The sequence below is a fragment of the Nuphar pumila genome, chromosome 13 (genome assembly GCF_984573655.1).
Source record: "Nuphar pumila chromosome 13, dmNupPumi1.hap1.1, whole genome shotgun sequence".
Taxonomy (NCBI): Eukaryota; Viridiplantae; Streptophyta; class Magnoliopsida; order Nymphaeales; family Nymphaeaceae; genus Nuphar; species Nuphar pumila.
In genome coordinates, this window is record NC_143261.1 from 57336123 (window position 1) to 57356706 (window position 20584).

At 35.2% G+C, this 20584-nt stretch overlaps 1 protein-coding gene and 1 long non-coding RNA gene across 2 annotated transcripts in view; both read left to right on the plus strand.

Moving 5' to 3' along the window:
- LOC149818459 (uncharacterized) overlaps positions 1 to 20584 on the plus strand; it is a 395444-nt gene that overhangs the window by 205522 nt on the left and 169338 nt on the right. Inside the window, exons 6-7 of the mRNA XM_089986220.1 lie at positions 13865 to 13957; positions 14594 to 14880. Coding sequence (XP_089842346.1) covers positions 13865 to 13957; positions 14594 to 14880 — 380 coding nt within the window. The remainder of the gene's footprint in view (positions 1 to 13864; positions 13958 to 14593; positions 14881 to 20584) is intronic.
- Positions 741 to 9930, plus strand: LOC149818464 (uncharacterized). The gene is made up of 4 exons (XR_016427355.1): positions 741 to 775; positions 849 to 940; positions 2410 to 2472; positions 9829 to 9930. It is a non-coding gene; the product is annotated as an uncharacterized LOC149818464 (long non-coding RNA).

Genomic DNA, 20584 nt, shown 5'->3' on the forward strand with positions numbered 1-20584 from the left:
CCTCAATCCCACTCCGCTGGCCAAATGCACACTCTGTTGCAGGGCCAGCTCCCAGCATCTTACCCAAAATCATTTTAAGTATTTGTTGCTGATAAAATTAAAACAAATCCCTTTTGGTGTTTGTGATATGCACTTACACTTCAGCTATCTGCGACAATTCCTAGACTGGACCAGATTCCATGCAACACCCAAAATAATGTCCAAATGAAAGTAGCAGGATGATTTTTGAAACATCCTCTGTTGTGCTCTTTGTGACCAATGTTAAACTAATTAATGAAATAAGGAAAAGAAAATTAAACTAAAACATAGACTTGGTTTTTAGTTGACATCAGTGAATATTTTAGGACTGTTTCATATTGTAGTATATAATGGTATTCTACAGATGCAAACTTTGTAAGCAGGATACACTAGTAGTGGATTTCGTGATGGACATATCATCTTCACATATTTTTTTTTTGTATTAATATCATGCTCTTGAAGTTTCTGGATATCATAATTTGACATCAAATATTCATGAAAAGAGATGATGTCTGCTTTTTTTTTTTCATTCAAGCTTAAATTACGGGAGAGTATGAAAATGAGCTTTTCTTGTAATTAAAGACTTGCCATCTTCTGCGCTCTTCAACATTCAAGTATCAAATTAATTTGGCAATTCTCTCACCTTTTTCTTTTTCCTATGATATAGGTTGAGCAGAACATAGAATTTGTACAGAAAAAAAGGGATGAGATTGCTTTTTCTTCAAATGACCAAGCATCACTTGAATCTTTTCTCCAGGTGTGCTAGTGTTTCTCTTTTTTTTTTGTGTTTACTAGCCATCTTCTCTCACCAACTGTTCTAATATCTCTAGGATGAAAAGAGAAAAGGGAGTGCTCCTTTCCATAAGTATCATGCAAGGATTGTTGAGGGATCTCTTTCTAAAAAAGCTGAGAAGAAATCAAGGTAATAGATGGATTTTTGTTAGAAATCTCCAATAATTAATTAATTCTCTGCTTGGCTCACAAAGGCTTCAATATAATCACAAAACGATATATACTCGAAAAAAATGCGATATTTTAAAAATACTGCTAAAACCCTCATGATTTTTTGTAAGATTTTGAAATATACAAAAAAATCATGCCGCTTCTTTTGATGGTGTGAACTTTTTTTTTGTCAGCAATCATTCAATGCTGAGCTGAGCTGGCATTGAATGGCACATGTCAGGCAGCATTGAATGCTGACTACCGATGGCAATGGCTTTTCACTAAATGAAGGGGAGGCACCCTCGTTTTATATAGCAGCTGAGAGGGCCTTCCCTCCCCTACACATTTGGTATGGTACTATTCAAGTAGCCGATTAGACTCTAAACAACTTATGCATATTTTTTTAAAGGGAAACTGTGTTATATGTTGCGTATCATTTAAACTTCCTTCACCCCATTGCTGAAACTACCTTATATTATATGGTATTTTGTAAATGCCTTTCACTCCATTGCTCAAAGTAACCTATGTTGTATAGTATTTTTGTAAACGCCCCTTACCTCATTTTCAAAATCTCTCTCTCTCTATATATATATATATATTTATATATATAAGGTGCTCCCAGAGCACCTACTCTCACCTAATAGAAGCTTCAAATTTTCAGAATCTGAGTGATTTTTTCGTTGATCAGACCCTATAGATATGATCTACAACTTTGCTTTCTAGTAGGAGGGAGTAGGTGTTCCCGGAGCATTACTCTATATTAATAATGATAGGGTGTTCCCCAATCACCTACTGCCACCTAGTAGAAGCTTCAAATTTTCAAAATCTGAGTGCTTTTTTCGTTGATCAGACCCTATAGATATGATCTACAGTTTTTATTTAGTGGAAAAAAATGTTTGGATCATGTGATTATGTCATACATGTAGTTTTTTTTTAAGATCTTCAAAAATCAATGGCTCACAAGGTACCAAAATTTTATGACTAAAAAAGCCTATTTTGAACATGATCCAAAACATGATTACTATCAAATACACTGTTTTAAGTACATCTATAAGATCTGATTGAGAAGATGCAACCTACAAATATGATTTCTAGTAGGTGCTCCGGGAGCACCCTAGGATTGCTCTATATTAGTAATGAATGTATAAATTTTCAACTTACAGAGATTTTCCTGAGGAAAACTCACTTTTTTAACCTGAGAATGAGATTTGTAACTGTGATACCCAGGGTGTGCATCCCTTGCTTTAAGCCCAAGCATCAAGCTCCCTGGAGGGATTTTATGTGCTTGGGAGTGGGCCATACGGCAGAGCATCAATCTCTACCGGGCCCCACCACCTGAACTGGGGTTTCCTCTCAAAAAATATAAAAAAGGCAATTCTCTGCCTGCCAACTAGAATTTTTGCTGAATAAATTCATCTTACTCTGGTGGTTGTCAACTTGGTATTGCAGCATTTTGGAAGAGCCGGCTTCAAATTCTATTGAAGTTACAGAGCTTGTAAGTGGAATGAAAAGGTCAGGCAAAGGGAAAAGAAACTTGAATTTAAATTCTCCGAGTAAGAAGAAGAAACATAGAACATGAGTGTGCATTCCGTATACCTTTTTAACCGTCGTGTTTTTCATTATTGTTTAATATTGAATGATAATAACTGGATTAGTTTTATTTAGTTTTAGTCATCTAAATTCTGTACATGCTGACGAAGTTTTTGAGGGCTTATATGATGAAAATAATTCCACTGGAGATCCGGATAAACGGCAATTCATTGAAAGGTTTAGTGCATGCTTGATATTGACTGATCTAATTTATCAAGATATCTGTGCATGAGCAAGTGACTTTTTAAGTGTTGCTGTTTCCAATTAGGAGATTCAATTCATATCAGCAGATTCACATCGATTTTAACATAAGGATATGTACTTCATGCAAGATTGATTGGCCTAGTTGTTTCCTCTCATTTGATCGTTTGACTAGTCACCTCCTCTGTAGATGTTTTTAGGTTTTTTAGTATTGTTTAGACCATTTAATTTCCTTTTTAGGCCGTAGATGCCGTTTGACTCAATTATTGGCTGTTGGGATCGAGTCTATAATAACTGAAGCCTATCTTTTATTCCTGTTATCCATCTCTCTCTCTCTCTATCATTTTTTAACCTAGTGTGAGTCCCTTTCATTTTATTAAAGGTGCTATCTTAAGTGATTTGTGCCAGGCAGTTTAGTTGGACAACACGTTGTAGATTAGACTCCATGAGCAGGCCAAGCTCAGTTGTATCCTCAAAGCCAAATTGTGTAAAGTTCATTGCACCAAATAATTATCAGAAGTTGGGCAATTTTCACTTTATAATTCTGGTCAATGTGTTGTATAATTAACACAACTGCTTCCTTGTTCGGGGTTGGTGACGGGGTTTGAACTGCTTTCTACTACCATGTTTTTTTTTGGTTTATAATTATTCATTGTGAACTCCTTATATACATAAAAGATATAAGACATTGGAATAATTAATTAAAAAAGATTGTAAATACAAAGAAAGAATTCATAAAACAACTTCTAATAAATACAGATTTTGTAAACCATCTGTACTCTAATATAATGTTATTTGTGCTTTCGCCGGTTGTGGCCAATTTCATCAAAAATGATTGCACTTGTATTACCCAACATTTTTGTGTTCTGTTTTTTGTTTCTTCTTAAGGTATCTTGTTTTAGGATGCGCTTTAGGTGGTAAGACTGGAATAAGGTTTGGAGGAGTGATGTGAGATATTATCCGTCATTAGAAAAAATGAATAAGTATTATATGCAGCTTGATACGATTTAATAGTGTAGAACTTATCGTAGTAATCTTCTGATAACTTGTCTTCGTACAAAATGCACGTGATTATATGTTTGCACAAAATCTCGCTAACCTGTTACTCTCTACAAGAGCATGTTTGTTTTTTAAGAAAAACATTACAATTGTGAGAGTGATTGTAGGCTTTGTATTGACGATGAAGGCAATGCACTACTTGAACACATAGATTTCGTGCTTCTTTTTTACCATCGTTCAACTTTTTTTTACTTTAGGCACCACACATGTTATGGGTATTATTCTTTTGGTTTTCAAAAAGTTTCATCATCATGAGATAAAGTTTTTCAATAAGAGGATTTAGTGACTTGTCATGTATTGTGAGAATCCTCGCATTAAATCTCTTTACTATATTAGAGGTTAAGCGCTTGTACATTCTAGTTGAAAAGTATATGTTAGCCTAATGTTTTTCTTTTATGACCTTAGTTGCATACTTGTATGCATCTTCCCTTTGCTCCTGAATCTTTTTAAGAAAATAATTATACTTTTGTCTCGTGAGTGCTTTGGTTGTGCTTTACCAAAGTTGACCTAGTGATATTCCAAATTTATGTTAAAAGTTTTTCGTAGTGTTTTGTGTAAAATTCAACCTGACAATTTAGCCATGTATTGTGAGAATCCTCGCATTAAATCTCTTTACTATATTAGAGGTTAAGCGCTTGTACATTCTAGTTGAAAAGTATATGTTAGCCTAATGTTTTTCTTTTATGACCTTAGTTGCATACTTGTATGCATCTTCCCTTTGCTCCTGAATCTTTTTAAGAAAATAATTATACTTTTGTCTCGTGAGTGCTTTGGTTGTGCTTTACCAAAGTTGACCTAGTGATATTCCAAATTTATGTTAAAAGTTTTTCGTAGTGTTTTGTGTAAAATTCAACCTGACAATTTAGCCATGTATGGGAGAACATATTGTGTAGCTTTGTGTGCTTATTTGAGATAGCTGTTAATTGTACTTTAACTTTGGGTATGTCATTGTATTAGTGTCTCAATTGTGCATTCACATGCATAAAAAAACTACACCCATGATTCATTCGACTCGTTATCTATAACAGTAAATGCAACCGAAAATATTTGATCACAAGGATCAATACCATGGGCTGACAACAATATTTATGTATTTTTCTTTTAGGAATGTGTCATCTACCATAAGAAGTGGAGGGCTTTCTTTAAAAAACTGATCAATGCATGCACGAAAAGATACGAACATGTACATAAATCTATGTCGTCTATCAGTTTCAATGCACATTGTCGATCATCGATTAGTCGTCATCAAATAATGACAATAGGCAAAAAGCATCTTGAAAAACTCTTCGAATAAACCATATAGGATCACCTTAGTCATTTCTCATTAATGTCATGCTTGTTTGTACGTAACCTTCATACTTTCCTTGCGACTAATGTCATTTAAGATTTCTTTTAGAGTTAACTTTGGGTTATCGTGTAAGTGTTCAAGAATAACACTTGAAATCCACTTGAAAGATATTTTTTTCACTACTACGTTGTCCAATGATCCACCACATGTATGCTCACTTTGATACTTCTTCACTTGAAAGAATGATGTTTTCTGCACCTTTGTTCAATGGATCCTCCAAGTGGAATGAACCATAGTCCACAAGTTATTTCTCATGCATACTACAGTTACTCTGTTATTGCAGTTTTTCATAAATTTTATTTTATAGTTATTTCTTATCACATGATCTTTAAAAAATTATGATAGTGCTAAAGATTATTAAACCTTTTGTCGATAACAACTTCTCGATCTTTTGACTATATTGATAGCCATTGAAATCGTTCTATATCATTAAGTCTTTTGTTACACAGTTGCTCAAACAACTAAATTGACTTAACATCAATGATTGCCAATTGCTCTTTATTGAAATAATATTCATTGAGCAATAATGTAAAGTTTATAAATTTCTCAAAATTTTTAAATAAATAAAAGATTTTTTTTTTGTGAATTATTTTGGTATTTAACTTTGATTAAATATCATTTTTAGCAAATTACTTAGCTAATATTGATTGATTAATTAGCAGTTATTTATGGATAATATTTTGGCATTTATTGAAGTTATTTGATATTTAATTGGGCAGTTATGAGGTTTTGTATGAAGTATTTGGATCTCGACCTCAATATAGATCTAAGAGGATCAACCAACTCAAACGCAAGTTTGAACTATTTGAATGAACATATAAGATCCACTCGATCTCAAGTTATTTAGGATTGGATCTCCAAATGATTTCAGTCAACCGAAATAGATTTGGGTAGGGTTTTGATTTATATCGGGGCTTAAATCAGGCATAGAAGAAATTTAGATCCATTTGAGACGCAATTGGATCTTTCTTTAAAGTAGAAAGTGTCTTGGATTTATTTAGAGACCCAAATGAATTCTACTAAGTAAAATAAGATTTGGATATATTTAGATGACCCAAATGGATCTCACTAAGAAAAGGACTTTTGGATCCACTTGGAGACCCAATTCGATCTCATCAAGTAAATAAAATTTTAGATCCATTTGTGACTCAAATGGATCCTATTAAAGTATAATAAATTTGTTTGGATCCACCTAAGACCCAAATGAATCTCATTTAAATAAATAGGATTTAAGTCCACTTATGACCCAAATGAATTTTATTATATATATATATATATATTAGTAGGTTGGATTTGGATTTAATGAGATCCAAATAGGTCTCACCAAAATCCAAATCCAAGCCCACTTGTTTTCCTACTTAAAACTAAAAAGAAATTCAAAACCAAATTCTAATTTCAAGTTTTTCTTTCCACACTCGCCTTTGAAAATGTTTTTTCCCCCTACTTTTTTTCAAATCAAAAAGGTTTTCCCCCTTTCTAATTGGATTTTGTCCTTTTTTTCTTCCTATAAATACTCTACTCATGCCCCCTCTGCCCATTACATTCCCTCTCACCTGTATCATAAACTTCACTCATGCTCCCCTTCACCCTTCACTCTCCCCTCTCTCGTGTAAACCCAGCACCACCACCACCAGTCCACCACCACCACCACCACCACCACCACTGCCCATCTCTCTCCTGATTTTCGTCTTGCACCATACCATTGCCACCCGATTCTCTCCTTCCCACCAATTGGGCAGCCACCGATGGCACCCACCAGTGCCACCTTCACTGACTCCTGGTGACTGCTCTCAGCCGCTTCTGCTGAACAACCTCCTCTCTTTGTTGAACCACCCTGTTTTGCCTCACATAAAATAACAATTGAATAACATGCTTTTCATCATAGATACTATGCAGCATCTTTGATATGCATTTTATCATTCATCATAAGCATTTACAGAGGCTTAAAACTACGTAATAATTTCAGAAACATGCATATTCAAAAAACATGAGCCATATACATATATTTATTCATAAAATCTTGAAATACACTCGTATTTAACTATTCATAAAATCCAAAATACATATGTTAGAATATGTTTGTAAAACCTGAAATATACGTGTCTTTTATTGAAAACATGTTCAAAATACTCACATATGGAAAATTTTGATACTTTTTTAACATATGCACATTCTTGTTTATGAAAAACAAATATTACTTAAATATATATTTTCTCAAAAGGCATGCAACACAAACAATTTTTGAATATATATATATATATATAAACTATGTAATTATGAAAACCCCAAGCATTTCAAAAAACCTAAAACTACACATATATGTTAAAGTTATTATAAACCTACCTTGTAATGCATGTGGTCTCACGAGAAATAAAGAAATTTCAAAAAGGCCCTCGAGAATTCTCCTCGATTAGCATGACATTGATCGTATTTTATTGACGATCCAACTATGAGCGAGGACACGTATGCTAACCTCGGTTTCCAGTCCGATGATGGTAGTGAAGAACAAGGTTGTGGCGAAGGTGACGACCACAAGCGGTAGGGTCAAGGTTGGCAAAATGACCTCGCTGAAGGAGGTGATGGCTTTTGGTGACATCGAGGTCAAACTCGTGCTCAACTCAGCTTGGCTAGGTTGAGTGCGGGTCAGCTGGACCGACCCAAGTTCAGTTCCCCAAACGTGAAAGTGGGCACCGACAGGCTCTGTTGAGCTCCGGTTGGTGAATTGAAGAAGAATGGAACTTGTGTTTGGAGATATGTGTTAGTTACAGTATATTGCTGCATTATGGTTGTTTTGTGAATTTCTCATCTGTTGGTGAATTCATATACGATAAGATGAAACACTTATTTCTTGGTTTGTGTTGTAATGGTGAATTCATATGTGATTCTATTTATATGCAAAATTATGTGTATGTGCATGCATTATGCATAAGAGCATGATGATGTCTTAATCTACCCCAACATTGTTGAGTGTGACTGATACTGTGTATTGTGTGTGCATGTGTGCACGTGCATGATTGGTTTGTAACATACTATTGGTGTGTCTGCTGTTGCTTTTCAGATATGGATTTTGATATGTTAAACAACTGAAGATATAGCTATTATGCTAATATAAGATCTGTCTCTCTTTCTCTCCTTTTTTCGCTTGACTTGAACGAAGAGATTAGTAATGTCCCTTACCAAGGGAGCAGGTTTTACAACTCCACCGAATGAAATTGTGCAAAAACATGAAATTAAGGCTGATGCATTTATGCGAACTGCTAAGAATCATGCCAGCCATTAATGTATTATGAAGCTGTAATATAGACTATGTTGGTTGCTTTCATTTGTGGTATTTTTCTGAATGTAGCCAGTTCATGAATGATTAAGCATATTTTCCCCTACTTCATTGTGTTGAAGGTCATTTGTAAGGAGTGGAGTGGGAGAACAATGTCTACAGGAAGCACAAGGCTGGTGGTATGCTTATTTATGAAACCTACTCCTTATACATTTACTTATGGGAATATATTTATCCTGTTTTGTATAAAACTTCTCAGGTCTTGGGTGTTCCTTGGGAGGTAGATGATGAAGGTTTAAGGCAACACATGAGCCAATTTGGTGAATTGGTTGATGCAACAATTATTAAAGTAATTGTTCAGGCACTGTTACTGCTTTGTTTGTTTTGAAATAATTAACTTAACATTGTACTTGTGCCTTATTTTAATTGATTTTCTGCTTCTATGGGTTGTGGAACAAAAAGGGCACCATTACCTTCAATTATTTGTCAATTGCTTTTCTGTGGATTCAAGCACATGCTATTGTTTACACCCTAGCTCATAACTTCAAAAAAAAAATTGATGACTGTGAGCTCCGAGTCGAGCCATGTTCCGAGAAATGCTATCTTGATGATGCTCATGGCACCCTGACAAAAAAAAAATTAAGTCCATACAATGTGTGTGAACCCCAAGGCGGGTTCGGGATTTTGAGAATCATCTTTGGTGCAATGACTCGCACAGGAAAATAATTGAGAAATCAAATATGAGATTTCTGAGGCTCTGGGTATACCTGAAAGAAGGTATATGTTACCAGACCCCTCGTAGTGCGATAGCTCGCACTTGGTTATAAAGAAAATGTAAAATGAAATATAAAACCTTTGAGACTCTGGGTATACCTGAAAGACGGTATATGTTACCGGATTCTCCAGGCTCTGGGTATACCTGAAAGATGGTGTATGTTACCGGACCCATGATCTACCTTGGAGAGGGTAGGTGGTATGAGCTTCATGGATGTTCGTGTTTTCGTGAGAGTTAGGCATCTCACTGTATGGTCTCAGTTCACTACAATGTCTATGCCTGTGCTTACCCACAGGGTGAGAGTAAGATAAACATTAAATAATTTAAGTTGACTGAAAACTTATTCCTGAAGAATTATGTACTGTTGATATGACTTTCGTAAAACTTGTAGAATCTACAGCTTGTGCTAATGTGGATAAATGTATCTTTAGTTCAATCCTCTTTTGCACTGTATCATGAATTGAAAGCATAATCATTTTCTTAGAATGATATAAATTTCCATGCTAGTTATATTTGCAGTTGTTGCACATATTTATACACAGGACACTGAGCACCACATATAGATATAATGCTTCTTACGCAGACAGGGGAGTCTGACCCTTCTGCATTAAAATTTTTCAGGTAACGCATAATTGGAGCATCGTGGAGTCGTATTTGGAAGTAGTCAAGAGATCTCAGTTTTTCAGTGTTTCCTATTTGAACTCTGATTAGTAGATTTACATTCCTGTTATCGGTGACGCATAGACTATTTTCTATATCACGAATTTATAAATCATGATGTTGTTTCTAAACCTGCTTTGATATCAACTATGTAACGACCTCAAATTCACCTCCGAAAATATATGATTTTTTTTAAAGAAAGAGAATGATGCTATAACTGATCTATGGTCCTGCTTCAACCAAACTAAGCTCTAAGAGGTCAACTTCTACGCAAGCACTAACATTTATAGCTCATTAGAACTAAGTTCGCAAAAGAGACACCAAAGACAAGATCCCTTTGTCAAGATGAAAACGAAATACAACTTTTTTTTTAATACTAAAAACATCCCACGAATCTAGGGTACATCACAGATTCACATCCCAACACACCAATCATCCATTTTAAACCATAATTTAAAATGAAATAGTTCAAACCAAAATTAAAAATTAATAAACTTTAACTTTAAGTTCATAAAGTTTAAATCAATCCCATAACATATAGAATCCAGCAACCATAATAAATTTTGCCATCTCTAGCAAAACTAGTCGCATCATCACCTACTCAATTAAGTTTGAGAACTCACAGTTCTCATACAAAATATTATATTATCCAATAGTAAAGAATAAAGTATAAATCCACTAAACATCAAGTTTAGAAAATATTTATGTGCACATAACGATTCAGATATGCTTGCAACATAAATAAATTCAAGCATACTTGCAATATCACATGATACAAAAATTGATGCATATATTATGCATATACAATACATGAACCAATGCAAATTGCATGAAAAACTTTTATCTCCGTATAGAATGTTTCTTTTGAATGCATGTATATGTTTAATACAAACCAATTTAAGTTATTCTCCTAACCACTTCGCGGATACTAGCATGGGTAAAATTCTGAGGTCCAAGGTAGATCCCAACTATATCTTAATCATACACAATTATATTTTATTATGTACTAGGATCTCATATATGTTTCTCGATCGACTTCGAGCATCATCACCCAATGTCGTGACGACAAGGCCTACACATCCTCCAACACCATTTTTCTTAATATACCAATATGCTACAGTTGAGCCAATCTCACGATCCTCGACAAAATGGTGGAAAATTTTCTACAATCATGGCTAGGAACATGAACCTCCATATCGGGTTCTTGGGACAAACAATGCAAATGTTGTTCAGTATCCTCATGGTCCCTCATGACCGTCATCCAAGGATCCCACCATCATCAGAGGACAATCAAAGAATCATATTATTGGTATATTGTTAAGGTCTCTTATACCTCTTTAAATTATCATACACTCTTTCCACAAAAACATAATGGATCTGTATATCCATAACATGCACCTCATCATGCATCATCTGATTGGGCTACCACCCTACTCAGTCATAACAGTGTATCATTATATGTCAATAAGTATAATTAATCATATGCATCATAAGACAATATAAATAATGCATTCACATGATTATTACAATAATATTTTACTCACACACGGCCTCAATAGGCCCATGTGTAGCTTAATCATAAGTCACAATACAATCTCATTCACCTTTCGAACCGTCTCATACATTCAAGTAAGCATTTTGCATTATGCGACATATCATGTTCACAAGCCACATACCATAATAACATATTATACATAATCATCATAAGCATATATAACATCACATTAGGCTATACATTATTATCATATTGCATATAATAAACCTGGTTCAAATCTGGAACCAATACATGCATGTAATTCAACACATCACATGCAAACTGGCAAAAACAATTTATATGCAAAACTGTAAAAATAGAATCTTACATGTTCTTAGAAGCTCAAACATAAATCATATAAAGTGATTCTGGATCTAAGATTTTTAATGTACATTCATATACACATTAGCTATCTACAAGAAGAAACCCTGACCTAAACCCATTCAGAGTCAAGAAATAAATTTTTTAGAAACATCGATTATTTTTTGTTCACTGAACAGTCTAGTCCGGTTTGATCTTTTCAAAGAAAAGTTAGTCATTCATCACACATAACGAAATAAATTCTAAATTTTTTACTATGGTTGGCTTGATATGTCTAACAGATGTCCCCAAAAACCCAGACTTAATTTTTTTTTTAAATAATTAAAAATTTTGTAATACAGACTATTTATATTATTTAGCAAACTATTTTTTAGAAATTACAGATTCTGGACCAAAATTTCAAGATTTTTAATTCTTAAACTGTAAATAATCTGCCTACATGATTTTTATCGTGTGTTCTACCATATATAAGCTAACACATATAAAAATATCAACCATAAATCTAGAATAATTTGGGAGGTATAATTTTTACAAAAATATGCAGCCTACAAAGATTTTCTATCGGGACATAAATTTTGTGTCGACTTGCGGAGGTCATATCTCTAAACCCGAAACTCATTGAGCTCAATTTTTTTTTGAATTGCTTCTGTATGTCAGAAACATTTCTAAATTCATAATTTATGGGTTCATTGACTTGAAAACTATATTTTTCTTTACAACAGATCAAAATAAAAATACATAACAACATGCAGTTTTTAAGAAACACATCAAGAACTTTATGTTTTCATCCAAAACACTAAGAATATGCAACCAATGATTTTGACTCATCAAAAACATATCATATTTATACATAAATATATGTAAGCATGTTACATATATGTAACACAGAAGTATCATGCATATCATGAATTAAACACAATAACCAACATTTTTACTTAAGATAATATATTTTTCTCAAAATTGATTTTTGAAAAAGGATTTTGAGTTTATAAAAACATCCAAACAACTTTATAATCCATCAAAATCATATTAACTCCAGGCATAAACATATCCATCATGTTACAAATATCAAATCTAACTTATAACATGAATTTAAATACGAATCTACATCATTTTTCATTAGAAAATAGGTTAAATCGCTTCTGCGAATTAAAATGGATATTATGAAAGCAAAATAGGGTTTTAAATATGAATATAACATAAATCGAACCATAGAAACACGATTTCATGTTTGATCGACCTATCCTAAATTCTAAACATGTTGAATAATGTAAAATCTTGTACCCTAATGTGAATAAAAATAAATAAAATACTGCACACATGAATGAAGATCAAAATGCAACAAAGCTCTCTCGAAAACACGAAAGAGATCAAAAATATCTTCCTTAACGCAAATGGTTGTTGTCTAAAGCCAAGGTACAAACCTTGTATCAGATCAAACACCTAAAAACAAAAGAAAAAATGAGTATGATGGGATATCAGATCAAACACCTAAAAACTGAGTTAATCCGAATGACCTTTGTTATCAGGAAAGTCCTTATTTCTCTAACTTGTTTATTGAAATGTTTGAAAATAGTAACAGAGTTTATTGTTTTGCTAGTGCTGACGTTGGTTTTCAAAAATGTTGTTTAACATCTATAAGACTTTAACAACACTTCTCAATTATTAATTGTGATATTTTTAATGACATTTATCTCATACTTCAAATGAGGTTTGCATATAATGTATATTATATATAATATATATTATATATAAAATATACATTATATTCTATGTTGTATATATAGTATTCTATGTTATATAACTTATATTAGTATTATTATATACGGGCTGAGCCAGGCAGGGCACGGGCTGCCCGGCCCGGCCCAATCTACTAGCATTTAGTCAGATTGCTTTTTAAAATCGGATCCAACTCCGAATCCGATTTCGTGAAGGCCTTTGTTTGGAATTTTACAAGAAAACATAGGTTATATGTGGAATGTCAGAAATGTGAGGCCCATGCCTGGAATAAGGGGTAAAATGTTGGCCTTAAATGGGATTTTCTCAAATAAATACGAAGGAGAGAGAGAGAGTACTCCAACATAAATACGACGACCAATTGAAAAAAACGTCGTTCCCTTGTTTCCTGAGAGAGAGAGAGAGATGCAGATCTTTGTGAAGACCCTAACGGGGAAGACGATCACTTTGGAGGTCGAGGGTAGCGATACCATCGAAAACGTCAAGGCCAAGATTCAGGTGCTTTGGAGGCACAGGAGATCACACCTCCCTCTCTTTTTTTTCTCTCTCTTCGTGCCCTTTCTTCCTTTTTTTTTTCTTCTTTTCATTTTGTTGGGCGCTTTTGGTTTGTTGGTATTGCTTTTCCGATGGATTTGTGTCAGGAGCAGGAGGAGAAACCGGTGCTCTGAGTATGAAATTTGGTTTTTCTTTTTCTTCTTTCTCATTTCGGACTACCGTTTTGCTAATTGGTAGTGACATACCCATCTATTGATTCTCTCTCTCTCTTGATGGAAGGGCTCATGTTTTTGGCTCTTAATTTTCGTTTTATTTTTTGTGGTCTTGCTTTTAGAACAGAAAAAGGGTTCACAAATCCATCTTTTAGCTCCCCTTTGAAGGAATGTGTTGGGTTTTTGGATTACAAACTTTGCATGGATTAAGAAGTTGAGGTTTGGGCCTTTGTGTGGTTCGGCTGGTTTTCTGAGTTTCATCTTTTCGGTCTGATTTCTGAGACGGAGATTTGGTTTATGACGAACTAATGAGTTCCTTTCTGTTGTTCTTTTTGTTTTTCAATGGATTCTTTTGGTCCTATTCCCTCTTTTCAATGTTCCTTCCATTGTTTTCTTCTATTGGTTTTGTGGGTTGTAGTCTAAATAGAGAATATGGGTGTTATGTTTTCTTCTGGATAAAGAAGGCATTCCCCCTGATCAGCAGAGGCTAATATTTGCAGGGAAGCAGTTGGAAGATGGGAGGACTCTTTCAGATTACAACATCCAGAAGGAGTCCACCCTTCACTTGGTTTTGAGGCTTAGGGGTGGAACGATGATCAAGGTGAAGACACTTACCGGGAAAGAAATAGAGATCGATATCGAGCCAACCGATACCATCGACAGGATCAAGGAGCGTGTGGAAGAGAAGGAAGGCATCCCGCCTGTACAACAGAGGTGTGGTCTCTGTGTTTTTCACTGATTGCCGATGGGTTTATCCGATCACTTAGTTTAGAAAGAATTGTGTTTTCTTGGTTGAGCATTTGCGTGTAAGTTTTTGTTTCTAGTGTCCCTCTGATTTATCGTCTCGTTATTTGGTTTCACATTGTTTAGCTGTTCTGGAATCTGAATTTCTCTTGTCAACCTTTAATTGGTTTGCTTGGTTATTTATATCTTAAATTTCTTCATTTGGTTTTCTATTCAGCTAATTTTCCTAACTGATGTTTCACTTTTTTTCTCCATCATCGGCATTACCGTTACTGTTATATGTTTCCTGCTTCTTCGATTGTCAAGCTGGGTAACTATCCCTAGTTGGGTTCAAACGTTGCACACCTTGGCTACTATAATGCAACTTTTAATAATCTAGCTATCAGTGTAATCAGTTGTTATCTGTGCATTTGATTGTCCACTTGGATAGCTGTGCCCAGCTCCCCTCTTTTATAACTGGTTCATATGATCTGTTTCTCAGTTCTATCTATTTTTGTGTGCTGGTTGTAGTGATGGCATTTCATCTCATCCTCGCTGTAATATGTATGGTGTCTTTTGTAGGGGACACAATCGAGTTCTGTCCTGCTCGTACAAATACCTATCAGTGTACAATGTACATGCTTTATTAAAGACGGATAATGTTAACTTTTCATCTAATTTTCTATTCATATTTTCTTTCTATAATTTGTCGTAGATGGCTTATTGGATTAGAAAGTTTTGGTGTTTGGGAAATTTTGACATTGACCTTCTTTCACTTTTATTTCTTGACATGTGCACATATTTTTGCAAAATAGGGTGAGATGTTGAGTTGCATGTTGTGTGTGTGTGTGTGTGCTCGCTTGTGCACATGTGTGTGGGTGTGTACATGTGTGTGTGTGTTGCGGGCATGTGTATGCATGGTTGACAAACCAAGAATCTCAGTCAAATCTCAGTTGACCTGCAACTCATGACTTGGCAAGTCAACTCAGCTGACTCGGGAGTTTTTTCTTAATATATTTAAAAGTACAATTTTTCATGAAATAAAACTATATATTTAAAATATTCAAAAAGTTATGAAAATGTAAAAAGAAGAAATATGATTAACATGAGAAATTAGAAGTCACATATCATGTCATTTTTAGTGGTTGTTTTGATAACCAAGTATATCTATGAGTACCAAATCAAGTACAAGTATGTCAATTAGATGCATGTGGAAAAAGTGTAGAATGCTGTAAAATAAAAAGGTATTGGATTTACAAATTTAATCACATGGGACATGGAGATATTCAATTAATTGCATCTACTGTTAGATTGCAGCGCATAGGGAGAAATCTGCCCATGTCAAAAATCACAACTTTTCGGTTGTAAAAGGACTTTTTCACCCTTCACACGTGAATTTCCTTTGATATGTGAACTTCCCTCTCAACCAAATATGTGAATTTTCTCTTACACATTTGCGAATGTCCTTATGCTTTCACATTTGTGAATGTTCTGACCTTCACATGTGAATGTCCAAATGTCTTCCTGCTTGTGCTCTTATGTGATTTATAGTAAAAAGAGTTTGTTGAAAAAAACTGACACTCCAAAAGCACGATGGGCATTTGGCAACACTTCAAAAGTATCACTAAAGCCTTTAGCAAAGCTTTTGCCTTTAGTGCCGCTTCAAAAGTACATATTTGGGAGAAAATCGTAAAATAAAAGAACGCCGTTTGCATATTTTGGGATAAAATTTGCATATTTGGGAGGACATTTGCATAAAATTTGCTATCTCCCTGGTTATAATTTTGAACAGGGTGCCTAAAGAGTGAAATTGGTCTGAACTTTTTAATCTCAATCTCCTAGGTTATTTAGGAAAGAGGACCAAGAGGGATTCACCCCCATCTCCCTGGCAAACATGAGTTTCTATAAAGATCGTTAAACACTGCCATAAAGTCTCTCTGGCATGCTGGCCAAGCCACCTTAAAAAAATCAACAAGGAATCCGTCCACCTACGGGGCCTTGTTGTTGAGGAGTTTTCATTTTGTTTGCTTGACTTCATCTACCAATAAACCCCTGTTCACGAAGTCTTGCACCCTCGAATCAAAACAACCCATGGGGGTCTCACTTATGTCAAGAGAGTCCTCACCCATATTGGAGGTAAAAAAAGTCACTAACGTATTTTGTTGCCTCCCTTTAGATTTCATCATTCTCATAAAGATGCCCTCCAATTGACAAGGCCAAGTGAAGTTATTTCTTCTAGAGGAAGCGAAAGAACTTAGTGTTTTTATCGCCACAACACATCTAATGTACTTTGGATCTTTGCTTCCATTTAATCTCCTGCCTTGCTCTTCATTCTGATATATCATCGATCAATAGCTTTTTCCTGTCATTTAATCCCTCCACCTCATGTGCATCACCCCGCCATGCTGCCATCTCCCTCTGCATTAAACACAGTTCCTCTATCTGCTTGAATCTCACAACCCCTTCTCCTTTGGATCACTCAATTAATCGAGTTCTTATGTGGTTTATTTTTTTGTGAATATAAGAACAGCCTAAGCGGCTACCTGCGGGTGGGCTCACCATCCTTCTATACTTTCAACCAGCTTTGGGTCCCTCAACTACCATAGTTCAAACTTGAACCTTCGATTGCTCATCCATCTTACCTCCCATTCGAGCATTATTGACGTGTGATCCGAAATGGATATAGGCGCCGCCCCATGGTGGCTCGTCCATCACGGAGTCGCTCTCACCACCCCTACTCACAATGAACCTTTCAAATTTCTGCATGCAAGGGTCTCTTCTCCTGACTGACTAGGTATAAATGTTACACCAACCTTGTGAAAATGGATTTTAGAAAAGAGATCTCAAGCCTAGAGGCACGTTCTTAAGATCGCTATCTTTAGAACTTCAATCGCCCCACTCCGGGAAGACCGAAGATGCGAAAAGGGGTTTGATGTGACTGAGTTCCCAGGATACAACTAGGCTTGAACCTCCAGAGAGTCACTGCTTCGCAAGGACAGATGATCTCTACCACACTTGTACTCTGCAAGCCAAATCGAGAAGAAGGAAGAAGAAGTTTTTTTTTTTTTTTTTTTGAGAGTCGTAAAATTCTTGTATATTCAAAAGACGAAATAGAAGATATTTATAGACTTTTAGAGAGGCCAAAACGTTTTGCGATAAATGAGATTAATGGCCATAAATCTGACGGTTTGAAAATAGGACGAAAAAGACCTGAACGGTCACCCACCTTTGACTGTCAATCAAAGGCCTCCAAAACCGCCCAACAGTCACAATGCAACATTAACTCGATATGCATGCAACTTAAAGCTTTTCAAACGGCCAGATAACTCAAACCGAAAAACAAAACGGATATTTTCACCTCATAAGCACCTCGCACCGCTGCGAGCGTGCAAAGTGCAAAGTGCCACATTGCGCCTCAAGCGCCCTTGCGCACGTGCGTGTGCGCGAACGGCGCGTCTGTTGCTGCACGATGCGCAGCAACGTCCGCAATCCACCTAAAGCATCAAGGATTACCAAAGTAAAGAATAGATAACAAGCTCTCTATTTAAACCTCTTGAAAAACTTTTCTCTCTTAGATATGGGACTAAACTTTTTCAAAACTCTTTTGGTAGTAATCATTAATATTTTAAAACTTTCCTAATAATCCCCCACTAGTTTTAAAATATATTTGGCTTGCATAGAAACTTATGCATTAGTGAGAGTGTCTGCATGACTTGAACCCCCACTATTTGAAAGAAAACCTAAATTAACCAAGGTGCTAAGTGGACTTACCTTGAACTTAGCTCCTTATATTGTTAACAGAGTTTTCAATCATACATAGTTTTCCAAAAGTACGATTGTGTGGATTTCATGTTGGCACATTTAAAGCCTTGTGCTTTCCTGGATTCATGAGTGCTCTAGAGAATTGCCAATTCTCATAAGAAACGGCTCACATTTCTACACTCATATAGGTGAGTTTGTCTAGGTGTACTGTAACACACACCTTAGCCTTAAGGCCTACAAACTCATTAAGAGCTATTAGCTCAACCCTCATATTAGTTACAGCTCATGAGCACACATCAATAATGGGCTTACATAAATATGCTCAATATCTGTCATTCACCAATTCGTTTCCCATTGAACCTATGCATGTGGGATCTCCAGCGCTCTAGGTTGGGTATCCTTAGGTGATGACTTAATTGGCTTAATTCCCATTCCCCTCAAAGTTTTATTGATGACATCTCTCGAAAGGCCTTTCGTAAATGGGTCTGCCAAGTTTTGACATGACTTCACATATTTCAATGAAATAATATTGTCATCAATCATTTGTTTTATAAAACTGTGTCTTAGACTAATATGTCTAGACTTCCCATTATATTTCATATTACCTGCTTTACATATAGCTGATTGGCTATTACAGAACATTGAAATAGCAGGTATAGGCTTCTCACCTAGTGGAATATCCACTAGCATATTTTTAAGTCATTCAGCTTCTCTACAAGCAGATGCCAAAGCAATAAACTCAAATTCCATTGTAGAATGAGTTATAGAGGTCTATTTCTTAGACCCCCATGCAACTGCTCCTCCTCCAAGGGTAAAAACCCAACCACTCGTAGACTTGGAATCTTCAAAGTCAGTATTCCAACTTGCATCACTATACCCTTCAATAACAGCAGGAAACTCGGTATAGTGAATTCCATAGTCTAAAGTATGCTTTAGATATCTAAGAATCCTGTTCACTGCATTCCAGTGTTGATGACCAGGATTATTAGTGTATCTACACACTTTACTCATTGCATAGGCAATGTCAGGCCTTGTGCAGTTCATTGCATACATAAGGCTACCTACAACACTGGCATATTTTAATTGTTTAACACTAGCACCATCATTAGGAGTCAATTTCATATTTGGATCATATGGGGTGCATGCTGGTGAACTATTAAGATATCCATACTTTGTAAGAATTTTCTCAATATAATGTGATTGACATAATACAATGTCATTTTTATTTTTTATAATTTTGATTCCTAAAATAACATCTGCAACACCCAAGTCTTTCATACAAAACAAGGAAGATAAAAATCTTTTTGTTTGATTTATGCATTCACTATTGTTACCCAAAATAAGCATATCATCAACATATAAACAAATAATAATAATTGAGCTACTATCTACTTTACTGTAGACACATTTATCCGCATCATGAATTTTAAAACCATTATGCACCAGAGAACTATCAAATTTTTCATGCCATTGCTTAGGGGCTTTCTTTAATCCATATAAGGATTTCTCAAGTTTGCAAACTTTGCGCTCTTGCCCTAGCACTACAAAACCTTCAGGTTGCTCTATATATATCTCTTCATCTAATTCTCCATTCAAAAAGGCCGTTTTCACATCCATTTGATGAATTTGAAGCTTATATATGGCAGCCATGGCAATCAGAATTCTAATAGTAGATATTCTGGTTACAGGAGCAAAAGTATCAAAATAATCAATACCTTCTTTTTGTTTAAAACCTTTTGCAACCAAACGTGCTTTAAATTTATCGATTGTACCATCAGCTTTTAATTTCTTTTTGAAAATCCATTTGCAGCCAATAGTTTTGCAACCAACAGGTAAATCCACTAATTTCCATACATTATTAGACATAATTGATTCTATTTCATCATTAATAGCTTCTCTCCAAAAGGCAGCATCTTGAGAAGACATAGCCTCT